This window comes from Megalopta genalis, chromosome 11, assembly GCF_051020955.1.
Source record: "Megalopta genalis isolate 19385.01 chromosome 11, iyMegGena1_principal, whole genome shotgun sequence".
Taxonomy (NCBI): domain Eukaryota; kingdom Metazoa; phylum Arthropoda; class Insecta; order Hymenoptera; family Halictidae; genus Megalopta; species Megalopta genalis.
In genome coordinates, this window is record NC_135023.1 from 10,001,284 (window position 1) to 10,022,944 (window position 21,661).

A 21,661-nucleotide genomic window follows, 5' to 3' on the forward strand; every position below is an offset into this window, starting at 1 on the left:
ATGCTTATCTTGCAATTTTTACCTTGATAAAACTCTAAATGCAGAATTTAACTAAATTTGCAATAAATGCAATAAAAATATTTTCCGAACGTTTGGAAGCGAGTTCGGAAATTTTACATAAATAGGTCTGGGCGTAAGGGTTTTGATCAAGGTAAAAAATTAATTTACAATGATTGGACCGGCGAATATTACAAATACATTAGTTCGAATACCACCAATATATTAGTGCCTTCGAAATTCGTGAAGAGTATAGTACGGAGAGATTTCCCGTGCGAATTCGTCGCTGGTTATTGCGACGATTTCGATCGGGATGAAAGAGAGGGAAAAAATCGGAGAGGCTTAACTTCCCGGAAGACGGAGACTGCGCTAAAACGTGAGATGCTGGATGATCAATACCGGCCGCTGTGTCAGATTCTGGACCAAGGAGTACACTCGAGAGAGACAGACAGAAGGGAGCATCATGAAAACAGTGACGCATACTTGCACACCAGGAGCTGCCGGTAAGTAGCCTAGTTTCATTTCGAAATATCCTTAAACGAAGTAGAGTCTGTATTAATTAGCGAGTTCTTTACGCTGTAATTACAATTTAATATCTTACACACAACATTTTCTCATACCTGTAATGCAAACGACTTGCTGACTGTCGTTTCCGAATCATGTGCTACAATAAATGATCATTTTGTAATCGTTCCATCCACTTTTTAGTACAATGATTGAGTTAAATATGAAAATTGTTTACCGGAACCAAGGCCGAAGTTAAAGCAGGCTTTGGGGTCACCATGTTAGTGTTCAAAAATTCCGCTATTATTTGATATCATTCTGCATTTATCCGAGTTTCAGAGCTAGCGGGAAACGAGTCGATCGTGGACATTGCTGAATCGGTGGACGAGCTACGTGAAAAGCTAGCAAACATGAAGAGGCTGATGGAGGAACGGAAGGGCACCACCCTGGGCGAAATAAGCGCCAAAAAAAGGAAGGAGAGCTCGGACATTATAGATGGGAACTTCCTCTCCTGGATATTTGGCGCGGCGTTGATCGTGATCCTCAGCGTCAGTTTTTACACGTTTTATAATCTCTACCACGCGGTCCTGAAGAAGTTCCCCTCGCATCACACGGAGCTTTAAACAGGCAATGTCCACCTATAAAGACACGATATTTCTACACGAACATCGTTCGTCCGTTGCGGCAAAATATCTTGTGATGTAGGCAATGAAACGTGCAATATCAATTCTTCGAATGGACACCTCCTAAAACCAATAAATGAATGAGATCAGGTGAAAAGTCTGTAGCGCGCGTCGCTTAGACAGCATAATTGGCAGCACCCATTCCACTGCGAATTATTCTCTGTCCTATTGGAAAATCTTGTCAGAATGTTTCCAATTATCCAGGACAAGTTAGCAGAAGAAATAGAACGGCGTTCAACAAAAATTTTGTAGTGATTTCGTTCTAATCAGAAAAATTACGCTTACACTTATCTTGAGAAATGAGTTTCTTGATCTAATGTCCGAATCTATTGTTGAACTGCACATAAAAAAGCGTGAGAAAAGGATCACAAGTGGGATCACAAACAATTAACACTTCATCTACCGGCTATTTGTCTTTTTTAAATAATAATTTCAAAAGCGCGATTCGATTGCAGTACCGAGGGCGTCTTATTGATTCGCAAATAAAATAAAAATCTTTGAAAACAATTAAATATAAGCGCCGGTAGGTAGTGTGTTAACATAACAGTACACGCGATTAAAAGAAAACTTGCTCTATCTAATTGCGATTTCTCTTAACTTCATCTTCACCTTCGTCGTTGTAGTTGTTCATTGCAAAATCGAACGCGGAAAATTTTCCATATCGATCGTTTTATTTAAATGTACATATTGTGAATATTAAATAAAGTTATGACTCGATCGACGTTATACAATACCGTAGAACAGTCAATAAAGATCACTATATCACACGTGTAAGGACACGGCGTAACGTTTCATTGTAAAGGAGGGCAACTCATGCGAGGTCTTCTTGGACTTTCAGTTGTCAGAGCTACAATAATCAGAAAATCATTCCTAATAAATCAAACATAAAAGGGAAGGTTTTACAAAAAAATAGATAAGTTTTATCAATACATATGAACCTACAGAACAAGGACTTCTTGTTTTCTAACTCTCTGGTAAAATTGTTTAACATCTTTTGATAATCTTCCTGTTGCTGAAATAACATGAATTTCTTTGTAAAAGCATTTGTATTTGATTTCTTTATTGTATTGAAACTGATTACCTTCATTACTTCATTTCTAAGAACCTCCCTCCGAAACGACAAAGAGGAAATGTGGTTTTGCAACGTTTTAACCTGCTACATGCATGAATCTTAATTATCGGGATTATTTTGAAATTGAAGCAAAATACAACAATGGCGACCAATCACGTGACTTCACGTGACCACTGCTTTGTAATAAATCAAAAAATAATTACAAATTTCATATACTCCCTTTCTCGGCGAATAAGCTAACGTCGCGATGCATTTTATGATAAAGTTACTAAGTATCGTTGCATTTCTGCTTTAATCTCAAGGTAAACAGATAACATAACCATAAATTAATCGATATTTGACGCTGGCGGGAAAAATACGATCTAACCTCGTCCTCGATTTTCCGAACATCCTTTTTTAACTCCGACATCAACAACTTGTATCCGTCTCTATAATTCGATGTTTTATTTTCCAAATCTGTCAGAATCTTCTCTGCGTTCTTTATTTCATAATGAGATCGCTGCAACTGCATAGATATCAAAATTCTATTGGTATTTTATATTTACATACAAAGATGTTTAGTACCCTTTAATTCTGTTCGCTTACCAATTGTTCTTTTTCCGTTATCTTCTTCGTAATTATACCCAACTTTTCGTCCACGTAAAACTGTAAAGATCGAATCAATCGATTAACGGAGCAATAAATATTATATATTATGCACTCTGTTTAGGTACATCTCTTTATTCGAAAAATGAGTTCTATAACTGACTTTGAGCGGATAATCTGACTCCAAGATTTCGTCTTTAGCAGTGATCTAAAATGATTGCAATTATTTGAGTACGGCTGACATGATCGTTACGAATAAACGAATCTCTGTTGAACTTACGCAATCTTTCAGCTCCTCCAATCGAGCATTATACTTGATTGTGTTATTAGCAACAGTTGTTAGTTAGTACAAAAAAAATAAGTATATTTGTTAGTAGAAAATCAGGAGATATCCTTACCATTACCATAAGAAAGGTGACGACGCAATAGACAACAAATAAAAACACGCATAATATTTTTAAAATATAAATGGCCAACACAAACAACATGACGAACGATTTTTTTCTATAATTTTCTATGTGCACAAGCTAGAATTTACAATAAACTTCATTTTACAAACGAAAGATTCTGGACGCGGTTTCCATTTGGAATAACCGTATTGTATGGGATCGAGAATCGAAATAACTCGACGATTTTGAATGTTTCGAGTTGTATCGATTCTTCCAAAGCGCGGAGAATTCAAATACTTCAGCAATATACAAACTTGCCAGGAACTTTGTTTATAAATTATGTAATTAAGGAATACAGATACCGTTACTATTTTACAAAGTCGAATGTTGATAAGATAATTATGTTTTCTCAATTACTCTATACGCAATTAGTGGTTTCGAGAAAATTTATTGCAAATCTTCAAAGTTAATGTCTAATTTACATCAAGATTAATATCGATAATTCATGCTACATTTTTTGTTAATAATAGTAAATATCAATGTACATCGACAAATATTTTATTGTAAACTATAGAAATAGAACACATGTTCAGAGTCCAGGTATTTTCTATGTAAGCCTGTGAATGTTTCATTAATACTGGACAATCATTATATTATACACAACTTAATGCTAAGTTACGTGTGCTCGAAATGCATATGCGTATTATTTCCGAAGAATACAGCTTTAAAAGTTAACAAACATGATTTGCATTATATAACCTATAAAAATGGAGTACTCGCATCTGGTCTATTCAACAACAAAAATGAGTATCGTAGAAACTTTAACAATTACTCAAACTTTTTACCACGATCAACAGTATTGCCGTCACAATCGCAAGTTGTTATTGCGGGTGCAGGAACAGTTGCCAATTCTGTTGCCTATCATCTTGTTATTAATGGATGGAATGATGTGCTCGTCCTAGAACAAGATAGGTATGCATTGATTTGTCAAATAGAATAACTAAAAGTGTTATAAATAATTTACATTTCAACAAATTCATGGAAGATCTATTTTAGGATTGGAAGCGGAACATCTCACTTTGGCTCAGGCACCCTTGGACTCTTCAAACCAATTTCACATAGAAATTTGATCTCCTATAGCATTAAGTTATATCAACAATTACAAGAAATGGGATATGATATTGGATTAAAACAATGCGGCAGTATAAACTTAGCTCAAACCAAAGATAGAATGATAGCTTTAAAACGTAGGATGGCCTATAATGTACCTACAGGATTGCATTGTGAAGTAATATTTATTAATTTTTTATTGTAAGTATAACTAGAAAGAAAGTTGTTAAAGTTCAGTGAATTCTATAGATTTTAGGAAAAAAAGAACTGCAGAGATTGCATCCGTATCTTAATACTGATGATATAGAGGGTGCTATTTGGGTACCTGAAGATGCAGTAGCTAATTCCAGTGCAGTTTGTGAAGTTTTAGCTAAACTGGCAAAATCTGGAGGAGCAAGATATATTGAAAATTGCAGAATACAAGAAGTAAACACTGAAAATGGAGCTGTGAAGAGTGTAAAGACTGAATATGGTGTAGTATTCTGTGAGTACTTTGTTAACTGTGCAGGAATGGTAAGAGAACATACATCATCTTTTAATTGAATAATGTATAACTGATAATATAAAATATAAACTTATTTGCTTTATAGTGGGCACGTGAATTAGGATTGCATTGCAATCCAGCAGTCAGAATCCCAGCATACCCTGCAGAACATTTTTATGCAATTGCTTCTCCTTTTCCACCTAATTCGAATATCACTCTACCATGCATAAGAGATTTTGATTCGCATTCGTACATGAGAGAATGGCAGGGAAGTTTGCTAGTTGGTTGGTTTGAACCAGAAGCAAAACCTGCATTTGAAAATGGTAGTGTTCCCATACAAAATTGGAAGAATTATCTTAAAAATGATCCTTCTCATTGGAAGCTTTTATGGGATAAAGTTATACATAGATTACCAATTTTAAGTAAAGTACAACCAAACGTACATAACTGTCCTGACAATTTTACACCAGATGGAAGATGGATATTAGGAGAAACTCCCGAAGTAAAAAATTATTATGTTGCCGTAGGCATGAATGGAAATTCACTTCAAGGTAAATATTGAATCTTGTCTGTTAAAGATTCTGAATGAAAGTTATAAACCATTTTCATATAGGTGCAGGAGGAATAGGAAAAGAGGTGGCTGAATGCCTTATAAACGGCGAATCTACCCAAGAGTTGCTTCCCTTTAGTGTTCAAAGATTTCTTGATTTGCATAGCAGTAAACGGTATTTACAGCAAAGAACAAGGGAAATAGTAGGCAGAAATTATGCAATTCTATACCCTCACCAATGTGAGTACAAATATGCTCGGAAATTGCGTTGTTCTCCCTTATATTCGGTACTTGAAGAAAGAGGTGCGATTTTTGGAGTCAAGATGGCCTACGAACGACCACTTTACTTCGATTCTACTTACAGAAGTAAGAAAATAATAATTTGATTTCTCTGTATATATATTTAACTAATTAAAATAACATTAATTAATTAAAGGAGGTCAGAAAAAACCAGTTATGCCTCGAGGTAGCTTTTACAAGCCAAAGTTCTTCGATTTTATGAAAGAAGAATTTCTTGCATGCAAAGAAGGAGTAGGAATTATAGATATGAGCTCATTTTCAAAAATTAAAATTAAAGTAAGTACATGAAAGATATGTTCGTAACAATTTTATGTGAACATTTATATTTTAATACTATTTTATATACAGTCTAGTCGTTGGGAAGTTGTGGAGTACCTTCAACAATTGTGTTCAAATGATGCAAATATACCAGTTGGTGGTATAGTGCACACAGGAATGCAAAATGAACGAGGTGGTTACGAAAACGACTGTATTTTAGTGAGACAATCAGAGAATAGTTACTTCATGGTTTCACCAACGTCTCAACAAACGCGCATTTATCAATGGATGTCTAGGTAAAAAATATTGAACTATGAATTACTAATTATAGTCATGCGAAACAAATGTAGAATCTATTGCTTCTTGTTGCAGACATTTACCAGCAGATCATTCAGTCGGCCTGAATGATGTAACTTCAAAGTATACGGTAATCAATTTAGTAGGTCCTAAAGCTACAGGCCTGTTATCCGAGCTTTCTAATTCTAACATTAATCTATCTCCTTTCACGTACAAGGTAAAAACAACTTCACCTGTTGCAGCTAAATGGGATCATTTACAACAAGAAATGTGGTAGATATTTTGGTGATCCCATTTAACTGTAGCATCGTGTATACTTCAGAATATGAGTCTACAGAACAGTTATCATGTCAACAGACTGCAAACGTAGCATACGCCTCAGACGTTATGATAATGTCATTTACAAACACTGGTGAATCTGGTTACTGCTTATATATACCTTCAGAGTATGCGCTACACGTATATGAGACGTTAATGGAAGTAGGTAAAGATTATGGGGTAAGAGACGTGGGTGTTCTCACACAACGTTTTATGCGAATAGAACGATTTATTCCCTTTTGGGCTGAAGAGTTAACACCATTTGTTACCCCATATGAAGCTGGAAGTGGATATAGTGTAAAGTTAAATGTAAGTATGTTATGCACATTTGTATTAACCAGACGGGGTTCCAAGACTTAACAAGGTTATTTGATTTTGTAGAAGGAGTATTTCATTGGAAAATTTGCTTTGCAATATCAAAAAGAGCAGGGTGTGACGAAACGATTAGTATTATTCGTTGTTAATGAACTGGATATAAACAAAGACGTATGGCCATGGGGTGGTGAACCTATTTATAGAAACAATAAATTTGTAGGAACTGTGACATCAGCTGGGTAAGTGTACATGATGAACACTAGCATAGTAAAATATATTTTTCATTGTTTCGAATTCATTTTATAGGTATGGTTTTGCAACTGAGAAACATATTTGCCTTGGTTTCATTAGTTTACCTGGAACAAGGCATGCGCAACCGAATAAGAATATTGTTACAACAGATTTTATAATGAATCCTATGGCTCGTTACGAAATCGATATTGCTGGTACTAGATTTCCTATTAAGCCTCATATTTATCCTTTACCGATACCAGCATTGAGCACTAAATTAAATAAAAAATATATTCCTACCCCTATCATTGGATATGAAAACGATGCTTTCCGATATTAAAAAGGAGAGGCCAATTTCTTGCTTTTTGACGAGGTTGCAGATAGTCTGAATTATTTAAACGTATTTATAATTTTATAGTTCATATTATACTTTTACTATTTTAAGTGAAACGTACTTATACATTTACTGAAAATATATAAATATTTAAAATTTGTTGACTTCTGCTTTATTTGCAGTTACACTAGAATTAATATACATTTCAAGAAATGTATTCATAGCAAACACATTTATACAAAGTGTAGAACATAATATTAACATAATGTTTAAAATCAAAAAGCAACAATATAGTTTAAGTTTATCGAACTTTTTACACAGCAAAGTTGTATATAGCAAAATATGTTGTCTAGTTTATATACACATAGGATATTTGTCTATTATTATTTATGAAGCTTTTTCATATATAAATTTAGATATTTATACTAATATTCATTTACGGATAGAAAGCAACGTCATTTAACAAAGCTTCATTAGTATTTTGATTAATTTTTAAACTGTGCACAGGATAAATTGCTGTAATAAGTCTGTAATCATTAAAAGATATAAAATCTTGTAAGTAAAGATCATTTCAGCATTGTTGAACTCTTCAGCAATGTTTTCTTTGTTTTAACTAGTAATTCCTTATGTAATTTATTTTTACAAGCATTTTGATACCACCTTACGATGCCCATGCTTCCAATTCTTTTAAGTCTTCGTCTTCTTCTGGTTTGGCTTCTAAATAATAAAATATATAATTACAAATTTACAGTAAAGAACACAGTAAATAACAAATTAGCTGTATTACTTGTGCGGGCTGGTGCAGTTGGAATAGCAGTAGCTGGGACATTTGGGAGTTCATCAGTAGGCTCAATACCAAGCAATTCTTTATCAAGTTGTTCTTGTTCAAGTTCTTCTAATTCTTTTTCTAGTTCATCTTCATCTATGTCCTGACCAAATGCTACAGGATTAGATATTGCATCAGAAATTTCTCTTGCTACATCTTGCTGTTCAGCTATATCATCCATCATGTCATGGACTTGATCAACATCCCTAAAGAAAATATAACAAATTATACAGATTAGAGTGAATACTGTAGATCAGTATTTCCAAATTTTGGTTCAAAGAAAAAAATTATTATAAAATCATTCAGGTGTTGGTAATATCCCATTTCTTACATGTGCTGATGAACAGATTTTAATGCATCTGCCGCATTTTTCATAGTTGTCAGTACAGCTGTATTTGTGTTCGCACTTTCAAGTGCCTCTCTTTGCATTTCAATGGTAGATAACGTGCCATCAATTTGTTGTAACTGTTTTTCATAACGTTTCTTTCTTTTGAGAGCTTGTATCGCAGCTGCAACATGTCAGTGTCGTTTAAAAACATTTTACATCTACAATAGCTATAGAAAATAGAATTTTTATTTAAATAAATAATATTGTAACAGTTCTTCCAATGTACATAAATATACATAAAAAGATATTGAATTCTGACGTTCACCCTATATAATAGAGAAACGTCATAATGACAGTAAACCTAACGATCTTAGTCATTGAAAATTATCCATAAACAATGATAATTAGACGAAAAGACATGTCATTCTTGGGTACCTCTCTTGTTTTTTGTTCCATTTTTCTTGGCGATTTGAATTTCGAGATTTATTTTCGTTTCAAGAAAGACTTGTTTCTTTACCAACATATCCTCTGTCTCGCGTAACTTTTGTATCGCCTCGGCCGTTGATAAAGGAGCCGGCTCCTTTTTGCCACCGAATACTTTGCTAAAGAAACTCATTGTTCCAGAGGATTGTACATCAAATTTTTATTGTAACCACACTCATGAACACGATGAACAGAATTCACCTTGAACAGAATCAACAGAAGATTGCACATCAACCGTATATCGTCGCCATATTCTTTTTGGCATCGACGTATACGTCATGACTCATCGCCGAATCACTTTCAAACTTTTGAATTTCATCGAATTATGTATGTATTGTATGCATAAGAAATTGTATTGCCTGATACACGATATGTATGACCCCGAAATAACCGATTTTCTATAATCACAATATAAAATTAATGATAAAACTGAAGATATTTGATTAGAAAGTAATTAAAACTTCTTCAGTAAGGAAGAATTATCTCCTTTGTGAATCTTATCTTTAAATTTTACTTATTTTATTGATAAAGACTGCATTTAAAGATTATTAACAGATTCTTGACATGTATATGTTTAGAATAATAAAAGGAGTTACACTTAGGTCCATGATTGCTGCTAAAATTTTACATTTCTATATATGCATGAGAATGCTCCATGATATGTACATATGTACATAATAAAACATCACATGTGCGAATGTATTTCAATTGACCTGAATCAGAATCCTATCTATGTGTATGACAAACTCGATTGATATGTATGTATATATAAACGAAGTGCATTTGAATTAACAGATACTTATGATATAATGGATGCGTCATAATCTGATTTCTACTTGCTACAAGTATAAACATCTCATACAATTGTTTGCAATTACTCTGTCTAATTAAATTTGCAAATATTCCGTAAATAACCTCTATCGATGGAGAGTAAACATGAAAATGTAAGTTTATATTATAAATAGTATTATCGAAACTTTAAACGTCGAAAATTACTACTGTTTCGTGAGCATTTTTTTACGTCTCGCGATACAAGATAACGTGTTTCGAGGATGTAACATTTCGTAAGAACATTTAAAAATAAATATGCGCGACCAACAATGCTGTCCTCTTTTCTGGGTTGTTTTTAAGCTCTTTCGCTATACAAGATGCGTAGCACATGGAGAGACAGGGATCGGGTAATCTTTCAAATATATAAACATATTGCTTAATATTTATATTATTATATAAAATATGCACTAAAATAATACTATTGTATTATCTAACAATATTCTTGTTGCCAGGACTTTCAGGAGGAGTTACCTGGAGGTGAAACCACCCGAAATCTGCTACTAAAAACTTTACGTAAAACACGACCTGAGACTAAACCTAATCCAGGTCTTGATCCTATTAAAGATGATCCTGAATATTGCCGTCTTCAACAGATCCTTGATTGTGATGAAGTATATCCAGGGATATACATTGGTGATGCGTAAATATTTTATGTTATTTCTAATGTTATTTCTGTCATACTTTGAATGACTTCTTACAAATGATGATTTATATTTAATATTTTACAGAGAGACAGCAAAGAACAAAAAGTATCTTGAAATGTTGGGTATAACACATTTACTTAATTGTGCAGAAGGAAACAGATTTGGATTTGTGAACACAGGTGCAAATTATTATAAAGATATAACAATTAAGTATATTGGTTTACCTCTCGCAGATTTATTCACTACAGATATTAGTAAATACTTTTATACTGCTGCAGACTTCATTGATGAAGCTATTTCTACAGGAGGTAATCCCTATACTTATCTTTATATGTATAAATAATCAGAAATGCATCATCTAACATTCTACAATATTTTCACAGGCAAAGCCTTCGTGCATTGCATGGTAGGAATGTCTCGAAGTGCAACTTGTGTCTTAGCATATCTAATGATAAAGAAAGAAATGCTGGCTGTTGATGCTATTACAACAGTCCGTAAAAATCGCTACATAGAACCCAACAATGGCTTCCTTCAACAATTAGCGCACTTAGATAATCAACTGAGAAGGCAACGTTTGAGAACGCAAAAACACTAAAAATCTTCCTAAAACTTGTAAGGGTTACTTAGATTACGTTTACAAACATGCACGTAAGAGTGTGCAGCATGTTTATATTTAAATGTTTCATAAAAAGATTTTAATAGCATATTCAAAATTTTAGTTTAAGTTATTTAAAATATTTCAATATTACATACCGCAAGACAAATTTTTGTTAATAAATCGTCAAGAACAACTCATTTTTTCATGTAATTGCTACAATTTAAATTAATTACGATGTTAATTCGATCTATGTTTATTATTTACAAACCACAAAAAAAGTAGTTTAAAATTTATATAAAAATATATATAAAAAGAAATATCGGCATATCCATAATCAGTTTTTACTTGTACAGTATTATATGCGAAATATTATATACCTTCTTATATATTGTTGTTTTGTTTGATGATTTGTATTATTTAATAAATTATTAAATTACTACCATGATGCAGAAAACTTTGAATTTCGTAGTATTAAATATTATTTCTAGATTGATTAATTAATCACTCGTGGCCTTTTACAGTGAGTCTCCACAAGCGTGGAGGAATGATTTGGCGTGCCTACTTCATTTATATCTAAATCTGCGGGACCACTGCGTTTTCTCGCTTTTGGCGACAGTTGCTTTAAGCATTCCATGTCATTAAATACCACTTGCGCTCCACCTCCGCTAGTTGGTAATATGTCTCCCTAACATAATTTAATACATTATCGTATGTTCGATTATCTTATTGTAACTAATGAATTTAAAAATTAATCACCTTATACAGTTTGGTTTCAAGTTCGCCATCCGTATCGTGTTCTTGCGCAACGAGACAGTATCGCGATGCTCCATCGGTAATCTCCTTTGGATCTGCAAGTCTTGAAACGCTGCGTCTCCTTCGCATTAATGGTTGCAGAACTGTTCCCAAAGGAACCAGTGCTCCTGGTCTATGATCAACCCATCTATCAGCACTTTGTGAACGTCTATGCCTCGGATTTGAAACAGTTACCTTATCCTGCAAACAAGTTTTTTCAATCTAGGTTCTTAAGAAAAAAGGAAAGAAGTAAAGAAAGCTGACCCTTCGTGATCGACCATCAGTTGTTCTTGCATTTGCCTCCAAATTTGTAGCTGTAGCTTTTGGTGTAACGGGTATAGAATTAATACCATTGTCATCGACTAAAATCTGCTTCACCAGTCTCAATTTATTTTCTTTATCTTTCATTTGATTCTGGAAAGATAGAAAATAGTAAGCATGTGGTTCCAGTTAACATACACTTTACTTTATTACCTGTAAATGTTCGCGTTGCTGACGTAATTTTATTTCTAATTCCTTGTTCATTTTATCAGTTTCTACTTGGATTTTGGTGTTATACTTTTGTTTTACCCTCTGCTTATCTATTAATCGTTGGTTTAGTGCCATGTCTCGATCTTTTAACTAAAATTACATTAAGCACTAAGATTAAGAAGAACAGATACTAACATGCATTCCATATCTACCTCTTGCTGTAAACTACGGATCGTATCATTCGCATGATTTAGTTTTCGAAGCAAACTATCTATTTGTTCTTCACTTTTACACAAATGACCTTCCAATGCAGACACCTTCTTTTTCTGTTGCAAAGTAGCTGCTTTCAAAGTTGCATTTTCAATTTTTAAATTTATGTGCTCCTGTTCCATTGTCATTAAAGTTTTTCTAAGGTCGTTCTCTGTAGAAAATGATGATTGAAATATTGGATCTAGAACTTAGGTTCTATTAAAAAATAAAGGTTTACGTTTTTTGTGTAGATCGGCACGTAATAGGTTCCGTTTGCTTATACGCTGTTCCAAAAAGTGCATCAGATTAGTAATTATTTGATCGTTGCATGGAGAAGTAACTTCTAATTCGGGAAATGGACCACCCAAACTGTAATAAAGTCTGTTTATAATCAATGACATCCAGGAAACAAAACTGGAATAAATTGGAGAACAACTACATACCTGTATACAAGACCAATATCAACTTCCAACTCAGCAGCTTCAGGATGACCTTCCTTCTCGAGTTTACCACGTGCCTCCTTAAATAACTATTTGACCATTTTTTTGTAAGTGAAACTTATGTCTTTATGTTCTTTCAAAGTTCATGCCTTACCTTATTTGCCTGTCTTCTTCCTGGAGTAAAACCAAGATCTATTTTAGTAATTGTTGGTCTAGCTACTTGAACTTCTTGAGTCATTTCCGCGAACTTCATAACTTGCTATAAATATATTAACGTAAAAGTAAGAGTACAATTACATAATTATATTTTCATGTAATTAATTCTTTACATACAATTGTTTCGTCAAAATCATTCGCCCTTGGATTAACACACACAATCATCCTCACTTGTCCTTCTCCATCAAAGTAATTCTTAAACAAATGAGTTAACTTTGAATCTCTATAGGGTACAATTTTATTTGTACCTTGAATTTGATTTTCTCTTAAAATTTCCAGACACGATCGAAGAGTCATCAAAGAATTATTAATATTACCTAAGAAAGACAATAGTCAGTCATTTTTAAGGAATGTCTTGGAACTGCAGTAAATATACTTGAAAGAAGATTACCTGCTTCTCTTAAACGTTGTCCTGTATTCTTGGTTCTATTTGTTCTTTCACTACCAGCCAGATCTACTAAAGATAGTTGTGTAATACACACTACGCGTTTGTCTTGTATAACTTGCTCACCTTCGCAATCTAATGGTGCCTATAGAAAGATTTACCTGTATTATTTATTAATATTAACAGTATAGAAGACAAAAGAATTAAGAATCTTACTTGTACAAGACGAACAGTGAAGACACTGTGCGACCTGCTTGATTCTGCATTAAGAGCAGTATGAGCTACTCTCCTTCTTCTTTGACCACGGTTAAAGACCTCAAATGCTTCTTCAGCACTTTTTACTTCAATTTCTGTCACAGCATGTACATACATATTTTTGTTTCCATCCTCTCTGACTATTTTACTCTGTAATGTCCTATAAATTGTTTCAAGATATTAACACACTATATATAGGTAAATACATTAAGTTTTTTTAAGTATTCTAAGTTTATAAACATACTTGGCTCTAATATCGTCATCCTCTAATAAATCATATACACTGTTATTATATATTTCAACATATGTAACAAAGACTGCATAAGCATTGTCTTGATCCACTGATACCACCTGTGATTCATCAACTTCACGAACTATCATTGGATTACTATCTCCATCACTTTCAGCCTTCTTCCTAATAAAAAATTCCATATATGAGTAAAGACATTATAATTGACTATATATTTTTACGTATTTTTTTTTACGTATTCTACTTACACTTTGTTTGATTTTCCATTTCTATGAGACATAATTCCTGCATGGAGCTCACTTTGTCTATCTAGCATTGCATCAGCTTCATTTTGTATATCGAAACCATTTAATTTATCTGGTTTAAAAACAAATTTTTTTGTTTGATAGTTACCAATACTATTAAAAATTACATCAAGACAACGTGGCATGATACCAGCATCGTGTGGTTCACCAGTCATTGTGTATGTTTTACCACTTCCTGTTACACCATAAGTAAACAGAAGACTATTTCTACCACGAATAACATTCTCAACTAATGGGAGAGCCACAACATTAAAGAGTTCCTTTTGTGTAGCACCTGGTGTGAATACACAACTGAATGTTGTTTGAATTTCTTTGTTGCTACAATTACGAAAATTAATTGCTGATTCTGGTGGATTGATAGCTATAGTTGTATCTGATAAAACTTTCATACATGATACATCTGTAGCATACTGCATTGGCCTTAAACGGCAGTAAACTTGCACTGGATCCTTAGATAACATATTGTTGCCTTTCGGTCGGTTTATTGGTTTCCGAGCAGAACCCGGTGGTTTTACACGCCTATAATAATTAACATTGTCAACATATATCCGTAGAATTCACGAAATGAAAGAATTTTATGTTTTGCAAAGATATAACATCTGAATATGTTTAATTAAAACATAAAACATCAACAATCGAATTTCTCTTTACACCAACGGAATTATATTAGCGTTTACAAAATTCATTAGAATTTTTTCTTATAAATTATGTATTAAATTTGAGACTTACGAGGATTTCATTTTGCTTTAATTATATTTAACAACAATTATAACAAGGATTATATTACAATCTTCCTTCTTTTAATGGTCACAGATGACGAGCCGTAAACCGTTGTTGTCACAAAGTCACAACGTTCGAAATTCAAATCTAAATACAAAATGGCGTGAAATAGCATGATCTAGTGTTACCAATGTACAAATATGAAAAGTTTCTATTGTCAAGCAACTAGCCACCAAACAATGTGATTGGTGTGCAGTACGTAGAAAATCTGAATATGTACATATGTTTAAAAAATTGTAAATTAGTATAAAGCATTGGAAATGATTAAAAACTGATAGACAGATTCTTTTAATGATTCAAAAGATGATGAAACAAATAAATGAGTACAAAGTATATGCATAGATGGTATTGCTTTCCTCAATTGAGAATTTATTTTTTATATTTATACAAAGATGCGATAGTTAAGATTATTTCTTGGGCTTCTTGTCCTTGGCAACCTTTGTTACATCGTCCGGATTTTCTGCAGCTTCTTTTACACGCTTTGCGCGAACTCCAACTAATCTAGCATCAGCTCTAGCTTTACGCAAAGTAACATATGCAGAGAACTTCTTCTCTTCTTCAGAAATTGTGCGAGCCTTTGCCTTAGCTGGTGCTTGATGTCGTATTGGCATAATTTCTCCCTTAACTTGAGTGGCTGTTTTCATTTCTTCTTCAGTTGCGTCACCCTTCTTTGGCTAATGATACAGATAATGTATATATTAATTTGTTTCATTAGAGACATCAACTATTTACAGCCATACTTACTTTCTTTTCGTTTAATGGGAAAAGAATCAATTTGGACTTATACTCCTTCAATCTTTGAGCATTTGCTTGCAAAGATTCCACCGACTTATTTCGTCTTCTAGGATCTACTGCAATTCCAATGGTCCTAGCAAATCGTTTGTTCAGACCACTTGCTTTAATTTCAGCTAAGGTAAAACCTTTGCCTGCCCTAACTTTTGTGTGATAACGGAATGTTGGGCAATGAACAATAGGTCTCAAAAGCTTGACAGGTCTACACAAATAATTAAAATCATAAGTAAATAAGTTATAAATACACTATATACTCAAACCATTAAGGACAGATTATTACCTTGGTGCAACTGAACGAGCTTTCTTCACACGACTTTGTTTACGACGAAATTTTCTAGCTGGCTGATTGAACCAAGTTTTCACAAACCTTTGCCAATCCTTATGGAAATGCCCATTAGGGATCATATTATTTCTCTTACCCATGGTTGAGCTAAAATAGATATAAATATGTCAGGATATATTTCTAAAACTTTCAATGTTATTTAAATGTCTAATAATGTAAATCATGATACATTCATTATTATGATAGGTTAGGAGTATATTATTGCTATGAGTTGCAAACATATCACTCGATTTTTTATTTATAAAATATTTCAAAGTTTAATGTTACTTTGCATAAAGATAATCATTCTATATCTTGTTTTATGTTCAAAAATATCAACTTTGTTGTCTTCGGTAAAAAACATACTGGAACTTAACCTCTCAATTAATGTCAAAAACTTACAATACTTAATACACTCTATAATGTCAATTATATTGTTTAATCACAGCCGAAAACACAAACTGTATTGGTATTTTTATGGTTACGTGAAGTAATAATTTAAGATGTGGAATATTTAATTTGATTTCAATCCTGAAACTTTACTCACGAAGTTGTTTATACGGTGCACACCAGAAAAGGAATCAATTCAACGAAACGGAAGTTGCATTTTTTTTGAGACGTTAGAAGAAATAAGATAAAATAAGATATTACTTCCCTTTAGATCTAAGTTAATTTATAAAAATATTTATTCTAAAATAAAAATTCATCATAACAATACTTTTAATTAAAAATTATTACGTACAGAATGTACGTTGTTTGGAGTAGTGATCCAATATGGCAGCTTCCATGGTTCAATTATAGTGTGTTTTTAGTTACATGTAAATATATTGAAACGGAATTTTTATAAATAATTAGGCATTGAAGCTTAATAATGATGTTTGCAGATGTATCTCGACAAAATCTAGTACCATATTTTAAGAATTATCTACGTTTTAAACATATCATTGCTCGATGTAAATCCACCGGCGTTAATTCATTCACGGTATCAATTTCATTTTATAAGAAAGTATAACATTTGATATTAACAGTTTACCAATTGACGGTTATTTAATATTTCTGAAAGAATGCTCGATAACTAATGATTACTTAAATATTTAACAAAAAGATGATTAAAAATAGTAATTAAGAAGTCTGTTAGTTTTTGGTACTCAAAGTGTTAATAATTTTTAATGTACATATAAATATAATTAGAAGTATTAAATTATTCTAGTTTGAGCATCTTACATCTGTAACCAGGAAAAACATTGAGACATATTGGAGGGATAAGATTAATTTATTTAAATATGAAGAAACAAATAATGAAAAAAAAAGATTTTATGTATTATCAATGTTTCCTTATCCTTCTGGATTATTGCATATGGGTCATGTAAGAGTTTATACAATAAGTGATGCCATTACACGTTTTTATAAAATGAAAGGTAAGATTTCTACATTAAAAGTTCAATTAATTGATTAACTGAACTTACAACGTGTCTTAGGATACAATGTTCTTCATCCAATGGGTTGGGATGCATTTGGTTTACCTGCTGAGAATGCAGCATATGAAAAACAATTAGATCCTACTGAATGGACATATGATAATATAACTAAAATGCGAAATCAATTGAGCTTGTTAAATTATGGATTTGATTGGGATAGAGAATTTACAACATGTGATCCAGAATATTATAGATGGACACAGGAGTTGTTTTTGAAACTATATGAAAGAGGTTTAATTTATCAGAAGGATGGATTTGTCAATTGGGATCCTGTTGATGAAACTGTGTTAGCTGAAGAACAAGTTGATGAAAATGGTTGTTCTTGGAGATCTGGAGCTAAAGTGGAAAAGAAATTATTAAACCAATGGTTTATTAGAACTACATCATTTGCTAAGTAAGACCATAAATATATATTTCCTATAATACATTATAATACTTAATATGGTAATGTTAATTATATATTTTTTATTAGACCACTGCTAGAGGGTTTAAATGATCCAATATTAAAAGGATGGGGAGATGTAAAAAAAATACAGCAAAACTGGATTGGTAAATGTAATGGCATTAGTTTTGAATTGCAATTGATGTCAAATATTCCAAATTTTCCAAAGACATTAAATGTCTGGACAGAGAATCCAGAATTCATTGAATATGCGAAATTTATTGCAATCTCTCCGAAAAGTTTATTAAACTATCCCGAATATTGTACAGAAGTACAAGAGGGAATTCAAATCATGGATGCTAAAGTACTGAATCCATTCAATGGGGAAGAGTTACAAGTATATGTAACAGATAAAGTGAAATTTCAACCTTTCAGAGAAACTTATATTGGAATACCTTCAGCTTCAATGGATGATTATCACTTTTCTGAAGCAGTTGGAATCGAGTTTCTACGACATTCGATAAGAAGTTATGAACAACAGCAGCAAAAAATATTGGAAGTGGTATCCAAAGCTAAAAAATGGAACATTGGTGGGTATCCAGTTAGTTCAAGACTCCAAGATTGGCCAATATCTAGGCAAAGATATTGGGGCACACCAATACCGATTATTCATTGCTCGAAGTGTGGCATTCAACCAGTGCCACGCGATCAACTTCCTGTTGTCTTACCAAAAATAACATTTTCGTTCTCGAATAAAAGGTCTACTTTATCGGATGTTAAAGACTGGTTAAGTACTTCATGCCCGAAATGTGGTAAACAAGCAATTAGAGAATCAGATACAATGGATACTTTTGTCGATAGTTCATGGTATTTTTTGAGATACATTGATCCAAAAAATACTAAAGAAATGTTTTCTGTTGATAAAGTAAAAACTATATTTCCCGTTGATCTGTACATTGGTGGAAAAGAACATGGTAAGCAATTTCATGTGACTCAGAATACAAAAAAGATTTTGAATTATAAATATTATTTTTGCAGCTGTATTGCATTTATATTATGCCAGATTTATAAGCCATTTCTTACATTCGGAAGGATTAATACCAAGTCCAGAACCGTTTAAGCAATTACTTGTTCAGGGCATGGTAATGGGTCAAACTTACCGACAGAAGGATACACTAAAGTATTTAAAACCTAATGAAGTAGAAACGCAAGGCAAGCTAACGGTGGAAAAAAATACCTATAAACCTGTAATTGTTGCTTGGGAAAAAATGTCTAAATCGAAGCACAATGGCGTTGATCCTCTTGAATTATTAAATGAATACGGCATTGATGTAACCAGGTTGTTAATATTAGCGGATGTAGCACCAACCTCAAGCAGACACTGGAGTCATGATAGTAAATAAATAGTTCAGGAGATAATTAAGTGTAGAACATTTGTATTTAGTGTACCACAATATATTATACATATATTTCTATATTTTAGGCTGTCGCGGAATAATGAACTGGCAAAATCGTTTATGGAATAGCATGAAAAGTTTTATGGATTACCGTAACAATGTCAGCCTGGAAGAACTGCAAACAAAACCGACCGATCCTAAATTTCAACAGCACGATGCATATATGTTTGATAGTCGAAATTATTTCTTAAAATCCGTAACATATAACATGACCGAATCTCAGCAACTGAGTGTTGCGATATCAAGAATGCAAGGACTTACAAATAGGTGCTTATTTCAAATTATTTTGAAGACATAGTCAATAGACAACCACTTATTCTTTTTTGTTTCCAATTTTTAAGTTTACGAAAGGTATGTTTGGATTGTATGAAGAAAAGTCGTGAATTCGAACGTGCATTAGCTGTCCAAATTATAATGCTTGCACCAATAGTACCACACTTTGCCTCAGAATTATGGGCAGGCTTTTGCTCGGTTAAACATCATCTAATAAGCGAAAACGAAGTTAACTTAGATAAAGATGTAATGGAGCAAACTTGGCCAGAAATCGATATGAATTACAACATGGTGATAGCAACGTTGGTAAGTTCAACTACACGTATTTATTATATTAATTATTTCGAGAACATTGCTACAATATTTGTGATATAAACACTACATGTACAATAAGAGTAGCTATATAAATGCATCATCTTTTACAATTAGATAAACTCTAAACGCATAAAAATGTTCAAAGTACCCAAATACCAATTGGATAAAATGTCAGCTGAGGAAGTCCTTGATGTAGTAACAAACGATCCAGAAATTAAACAGCATTTGAAAGATAAAACGATCGCACGAACTAACTTTCATTCAAAGGTAGGCTACGATACAGAAGTAGATATTGTTTTAGAAAAGAATGCTGCAACAACTTGAATCTATTAAATTAGAGTAAGTAATGTGAATATACTGTGTATGTAACGATATGAATGATGTAAATAGAGTTATGAATAGCATTAGTGAGAAATTGTTCTTACTTAACCTCACATTTTCCAGAGTAATTGTTATGTGGTATAATTTCCAGAAACTTGATATATTCAGCTGGTATCTTATTTTCTTTTGCACCTTCTAATATTGTTTTTCTATAGTGAAAGAAAACAATATACATATTGATTACATAAAACTTGCATAATCATATAAATGCAACATACATGTATAATGGGGAAGGTCTTCTATGACTTGGTAGTAGTCGTAGTTTTACATGTTCATCTGGACTGTCACACTGCTGGTATACTCTGCAGTTTAAGATTTGACCATCAGGTGTTTCGACATCAACCATTAGAGGAAAATATACTTTATTTGCAACACCTTCTTGGCAGTCTAATGTGGCCATGTTGCATTCATGTAATTCCCAAATTACACCCCACACATTATAATTTTCTGTTGGAACAATTGTTGCACTACATCCACCCCATCTTCTCGAATGCCTTAAGAAGTCCAATCTGAAATTCTGATATAATTCAGAATTAAATTATAATTACTTAATTTGTGTACATTCTTGCATTTTGAGTACCTTTAGAAGGCCAATGTTTTTGCGTTCTGCCGTTGGATTATTAATGTGTATTCTTTTTGTTAACATGTTACTTCCATACGCGAAATATAAAAATTTGTTGGACATTTTTTCCGGTTGATTTTAACGACAGGACCTATCAGAAATAATTTAATGATTCACGTACGCTGATAAAGAGGTTAAGATTTCTTTGCTTATCAATATATGTATACTACGGTAAGGCATGGCCAGAATAGTAACTATATTGGAAATATTGTAGCCGTATGAAAATTTCGATAATGACTTTTTCAGTTATGATAAATTTTACGTCAAAAGGAAGCGATTGGTGTATAGTATCTGCAATTTCGTGATCCGTTTCTTTGTTAGAAATATATCGACTAATAATCATATACATAATAATACAT

At 32.8% G+C, this 21,661-nt stretch overlaps 9 protein-coding genes across 21 annotated transcripts; 4 read left to right on the plus strand and 5 right to left on the minus strand.

Moving 5' to 3' along the window:
* Positions 1 to 300: 300 nt before the first annotated feature.
* LOC117226302 (uncharacterized) lies at positions 301 to 1,958 on the plus strand. The gene is made up of 2 exons (XM_033480510.2): positions 301 to 500; positions 841 to 1,958. The coding sequence occupies exons 1-2, from the start codon at positions 386 to 388 to the stop codon at positions 1,122 to 1,124; spliced, it is 399 nt and encodes a 132-aa protein (XP_033336401.1). The 5' UTR covers positions 301 to 385; the 3' UTR covers positions 1,125 to 1,958.
* On the minus strand, positions 1,837 to 3,379 carry LOC117226295 (charged multivesicular body protein shrub). Of its 5 annotated transcripts, XM_033480499.2 has the most exons (8): positions 3,240 to 3,379; positions 3,122 to 3,154; positions 3,005 to 3,049; positions 2,842 to 2,901; positions 2,624 to 2,761; positions 2,266 to 2,340; positions 2,127 to 2,196; positions 1,837 to 2,031 (listed from the first exon to the last, which is right to left on the minus strand). In XM_033480499.2, exons 1-8 carry the CDS (start codon positions 3,327 to 3,329, stop codon positions 1,976 to 1,978), a joined length of 567 nt encoding a protein of 188 aa, XP_033336390.2. In that variant the 5' UTR covers positions 3,330 to 3,379; the 3' UTR covers positions 1,837 to 1,975. The 5 variants fall into 5 exon arrangements, with proteins under 5 accessions (XP_033336390.2, XP_076381168.1, XP_033336389.2 ...); XM_076525053.1 differs by having other exon boundaries at positions 1,837 to 2,196; positions 2,624 to 2,755; XM_033480498.2 differs by having other exon boundaries at positions 1,837 to 2,196; positions 2,266 to 2,337.
* A 279-nt stretch (positions 3,380 to 3,658) lies between these two features.
* shrb (charged multivesicular body protein shrub) lies at positions 3,659 to 9,336 on the minus strand. 2 transcript variants are annotated; one of them, XM_033480493.2, is made up of 5 exons: positions 9,017 to 9,336; positions 8,585 to 8,762; positions 8,215 to 8,459; positions 8,088 to 8,144; positions 3,659 to 4,188 (listed from the first exon to the last, which is right to left on the minus strand). In XM_033480493.2, the coding sequence occupies exons 1-4, from the start codon at positions 9,195 to 9,197 to the stop codon at positions 8,089 to 8,091; spliced, it is 660 nt and encodes a 219-aa protein (XP_033336384.1). In that variant the 5' UTR covers positions 9,198 to 9,336; the 3' UTR covers positions 3,659 to 4,188; position 8,088. The 2 variants fall into 2 exon arrangements, with proteins under 2 accessions (XP_033336384.1, XP_033336383.1); XM_033480492.2 differs by lacking the exon at positions 3,659 to 4,188 and having other exon boundaries at positions 7,577 to 8,144.
* LOC117226288 (pyruvate dehydrogenase phosphatase regulatory subunit, mitochondrial) lies at positions 3,898 to 7,585 on the plus strand. Its single transcript, XM_033480476.2, has 11 exons — positions 3,898 to 4,202; positions 4,287 to 4,518; positions 4,590 to 4,853; positions 4,931 to 5,375; positions 5,438 to 5,740; positions 5,811 to 5,950; positions 6,023 to 6,228; positions 6,305 to 6,446; positions 6,587 to 6,856; positions 6,929 to 7,101; positions 7,169 to 7,585. The coding sequence occupies exons 1-11, from the start codon at positions 3,898 to 3,900 to the stop codon at positions 7,431 to 7,433; spliced, it is 2,745 nt and encodes a 914-aa protein (XP_033336367.1). The 3' UTR covers positions 7,434 to 7,585.
* Positions 9,337 to 9,764: 428 nt separating the features above from the next.
* LOC117226299 (dual specificity protein phosphatase 3) lies at positions 9,765 to 15,613 on the plus strand. 6 transcript variants are annotated; one of them, XR_013034363.1, is made up of 7 exons: positions 10,025 to 10,242; positions 10,348 to 10,535; positions 10,624 to 10,847; positions 10,923 to 11,151; positions 11,659 to 11,809; positions 11,903 to 13,196; positions 13,585 to 15,613. XR_013034363.1 is itself a non-coding variant. In XM_033480503.2 (5 exons), exons 1-4 carry the CDS (start codon positions 10,213 to 10,215, stop codon positions 11,132 to 11,134), a joined length of 654 nt encoding a protein of 217 aa, XP_033336394.2. In that variant the 5' UTR covers positions 10,025 to 10,212; the 3' UTR covers positions 11,135 to 11,151; positions 11,659 to 15,613. The 6 variants fall into 6 exon arrangements, 3 of the variants coding, with proteins under 3 accessions (XP_033336395.1, XP_033336394.2, XP_033336393.2); XR_004491754.2 differs by having other exon boundaries at positions 14,585 to 15,613; XR_004491753.2 differs by having other exon boundaries at positions 11,903 to 15,613.
* LOC117226290 (kinesin-like protein KIF23) lies at positions 10,658 to 15,343 on the minus strand. Its single transcript, XM_033480479.2, has 14 exons — positions 15,230 to 15,343; positions 14,444 to 15,019; positions 14,190 to 14,360; positions 13,907 to 14,105; positions 13,697 to 13,835; positions 13,423 to 13,622; positions 13,244 to 13,348; positions 13,093 to 13,178; positions 12,888 to 13,018; positions 12,613 to 12,821; positions 12,404 to 12,550; positions 12,194 to 12,343; positions 11,894 to 12,130; positions 10,658 to 11,822 (listed from the first exon to the last, which is right to left on the minus strand). Exons 1-14 carry the CDS (start codon positions 15,238 to 15,240, stop codon positions 11,631 to 11,633), a joined length of 2,553 nt encoding a protein of 850 aa, XP_033336370.2. The 5' UTR covers positions 15,241 to 15,343; the 3' UTR covers positions 10,658 to 11,630.
* Positions 15,614 to 15,628: 15 nt separating the features above from the next.
* Positions 15,629 to 17,076, minus strand: RpL13 (ribosomal protein L13). 2 transcript variants are annotated; one of them, XM_033480500.2, is made up of 4 exons: positions 16,942 to 17,076; positions 16,353 to 16,502; positions 16,025 to 16,274; positions 15,629 to 15,954 (listed from the first exon to the last, which is right to left on the minus strand). In XM_033480500.2, the coding sequence occupies exons 2-4, from the start codon at positions 16,493 to 16,495 to the stop codon at positions 15,688 to 15,690; spliced, it is 660 nt and encodes a 219-aa protein (XP_033336391.1). In that variant the 5' UTR covers positions 16,496 to 16,502; positions 16,942 to 17,076; the 3' UTR covers positions 15,629 to 15,687. The 2 variants fall into 2 exon arrangements, with proteins under 2 accessions (XP_033336391.1, XP_033336392.1); XM_033480501.2 differs by lacking the exon at positions 16,942 to 17,076 and adding an exon at positions 16,797 to 16,935.
* Positions 17,077 to 17,151: 75 nt separating this feature from the next.
* LeuRS-m (Leucyl-tRNA synthetase, mitochondrial) lies at positions 17,152 to 20,703 on the plus strand. The gene is made up of 8 exons (XM_033480477.2): positions 17,152 to 17,376; positions 17,605 to 17,812; positions 17,873 to 18,266; positions 18,345 to 19,228; positions 19,293 to 19,649; positions 19,738 to 19,978; positions 20,053 to 20,290; positions 20,414 to 20,703. Exons 1-8 carry the CDS (start codon positions 17,266 to 17,268, stop codon positions 20,621 to 20,623), a joined length of 2,643 nt encoding a protein of 880 aa, XP_033336368.2. The 5' UTR covers positions 17,152 to 17,265; the 3' UTR covers positions 20,624 to 20,703.
* LOC117226300 (gamma-glutamylcyclotransferase) lies at positions 20,292 to 21,637 on the minus strand. 2 transcript variants are annotated; one of them, XM_033480507.2, is made up of 4 exons: positions 21,261 to 21,637; positions 20,899 to 21,197; positions 20,730 to 20,829; positions 20,292 to 20,571 (listed from the first exon to the last, which is right to left on the minus strand). In XM_033480507.2, exons 1-4 carry the CDS (start codon positions 21,363 to 21,365, stop codon positions 20,557 to 20,559), a joined length of 519 nt encoding a protein of 172 aa, XP_033336398.1. In that variant the 5' UTR covers positions 21,366 to 21,637; the 3' UTR covers positions 20,292 to 20,556. The 2 variants fall into 2 exon arrangements, with proteins under 2 accessions (XP_033336398.1, XP_033336397.1); XM_033480506.2 differs by having other exon boundaries at positions 20,725 to 20,829.
* Between the last annotated feature and the right edge of the window lie 24 nt (positions 21,638 to 21,661).

Excerpts from the sequence above, each read along its gene's own strand:
- LOC117226302 (XM_033480510.2), top strand. The coding sequence starts at position 386 with ATGATCAATACCGGCCGCTGTGTCAGATTCTGGACCAAGGAGTACACT. Across the intron at positions 501-840 it reads TTGCACACCAGGAGCTGCCG|AGCTAGCGGGAAACGAGTCG; the intron begins GTAAGTAGCCTA and ends TCCGAGTTTCAG.
- LOC117226295 (XM_076525052.1), bottom strand. The coding sequence starts at position 3,329 with ATGTTGTTTGTGTTGGCCATTTATATTTTAAAAATATTATGCGTGTTT. Across the intron at positions 2,341-2,623 it reads TTCGGAAAATCGAGGACGAG|CAGGTTAAAACGTTGCAAAA; the intron begins GTTAGATCGTAT and ends TCATGCATGTAG. Across the intron at positions 2,197-2,265 it reads TTAGAAATGAAGTAATGAAG|CAACAGGAAGATTATCAAAA; the intron begins GTAATCAGTTTC and ends ATGTTATTTCAG.
- LOC117226288 (XM_033480476.2), top strand. The coding sequence starts at position 3,898 with ATGCTAAGTTACGTGTGCTCGAAATGCATATGCGTATTATTTCCGAAG. Across the intron at positions 5,376-5,437 it reads GAATGGAAATTCACTTCAAG|GTGCAGGAGGAATAGGAAAA; the intron begins GTAAATATTGAA and ends ATTTTCATATAG. Across the intron at positions 5,741-5,810 it reads CTTCGATTCTACTTACAGAA|GAGGTCAGAAAAAACCAGTT; the intron begins GTAAGAAAATAA and ends AATTAATTAAAG.
- shrb (XM_033480493.2), bottom strand. The coding sequence starts at position 9,197 with ATGAGTTTCTTTAGCAAAGTATTCGGTGGCAAAAAGGAGCCGGCTCCT. Across the intron at positions 8,763-9,016 it reads TGGAACAAAAAACAAGAGAG|CTGCGATACAAGCTCTCAAA; the intron begins GTACCCAAGAAT and ends GACATGTTGCAG. Across the intron at positions 8,145-8,214 it reads AACTGCACCAGCCCGCACAA|AAGCCAAACCAGAAGAAGAC; the intron begins GTAATACAGCTA and ends TTTATTATTTAG.
- LOC117226299 (XM_033480503.2), top strand. The coding sequence starts at position 10,213 with ATGCGTAGCACATGGAGAGACAGGGATCGG. Across the intron at positions 10,243-10,347 it reads CATGGAGAGACAGGGATCGG|GACTTTCAGGAGGAGTTACC; the intron begins GTAATCTTTCAA and ends TCTTGTTGCCAG. Across the intron at positions 10,848-10,922 it reads TGAAGCTATTTCTACAGGAG|GCAAAGCCTTCGTGCATTGC; the intron begins GTAATCCCTATA and ends ATATTTTCACAG.
- LOC117226290 (XM_033480479.2), bottom strand. Across the intron at positions 13,623-13,696 it reads ACAACGTTTAAGAGAAGCAG|GTAATATTAATAATTCTTTG; the intron begins GTAATCTTCTTT and ends TGTCTTTCTTAG. Across the intron at positions 12,131-12,193 it reads CTGATGGTCGATCACGAAGG|GATAAGGTAACTGTTTCAAA; the intron begins GTCAGCTTTCTT and ends ACTTGTTTGCAG.
- RpL13 (XM_033480500.2), bottom strand. The coding sequence starts at position 16,495 with ATGGGTAAGAGAAATAATATGATCCCTAATGGGCATTTCCATAAGGAT. Across the intron at positions 16,275-16,352 it reads GCTCGTTCAGTTGCACCAAG|ACCTGTCAAGCTTTTGAGAC; the intron begins GTAATAATCTGT and ends TTATTTGTGTAG. Across the intron at positions 15,955-16,024 it reads TCCCATTAAACGAAAAGAAA|CCAAAGAAGGGTGACGCAAC; the intron begins GTAAGTATGGCT and ends CTGTATCATTAG.
- LeuRS-m (XM_033480477.2), top strand. The coding sequence starts at position 17,266 with ATGATGTTTGCAGATGTATCTCGACAAAATCTAGTACCATATTTTAAG. Across the intron at positions 18,267-18,344 it reads AGAACTACATCATTTGCTAA|ACCACTGCTAGAGGGTTTAA; the intron begins GTAAGACCATAA and ends ATTTTTTATTAG. Across the intron at positions 19,650-19,737 it reads CAGACACTGGAGTCATGATA|GCTGTCGCGGAATAATGAAC; the intron begins GTAAATAAATAG and ends TCTATATTTTAG.
- LOC117226300 (XM_033480506.2), bottom strand. The coding sequence starts at position 21,365 with ATGTCCAACAAATTTTTATATTTCGCGTATGGAAGTAACATGTTAACA. Across the intron at positions 20,830-20,898 it reads AGACCTTCCCCATTATACAT|AAAAACAATATTAGAAGGTG; the intron begins GTATGTTGCATT and ends CTTTCACTATAG. Across the intron at positions 20,572-20,724 it reads TCTGGAAAATGTGAGGTTAA|CCTACCTTTGAATGAAAGTT; the intron begins GTAAGAACAATT and ends TCTGTATCGTAG.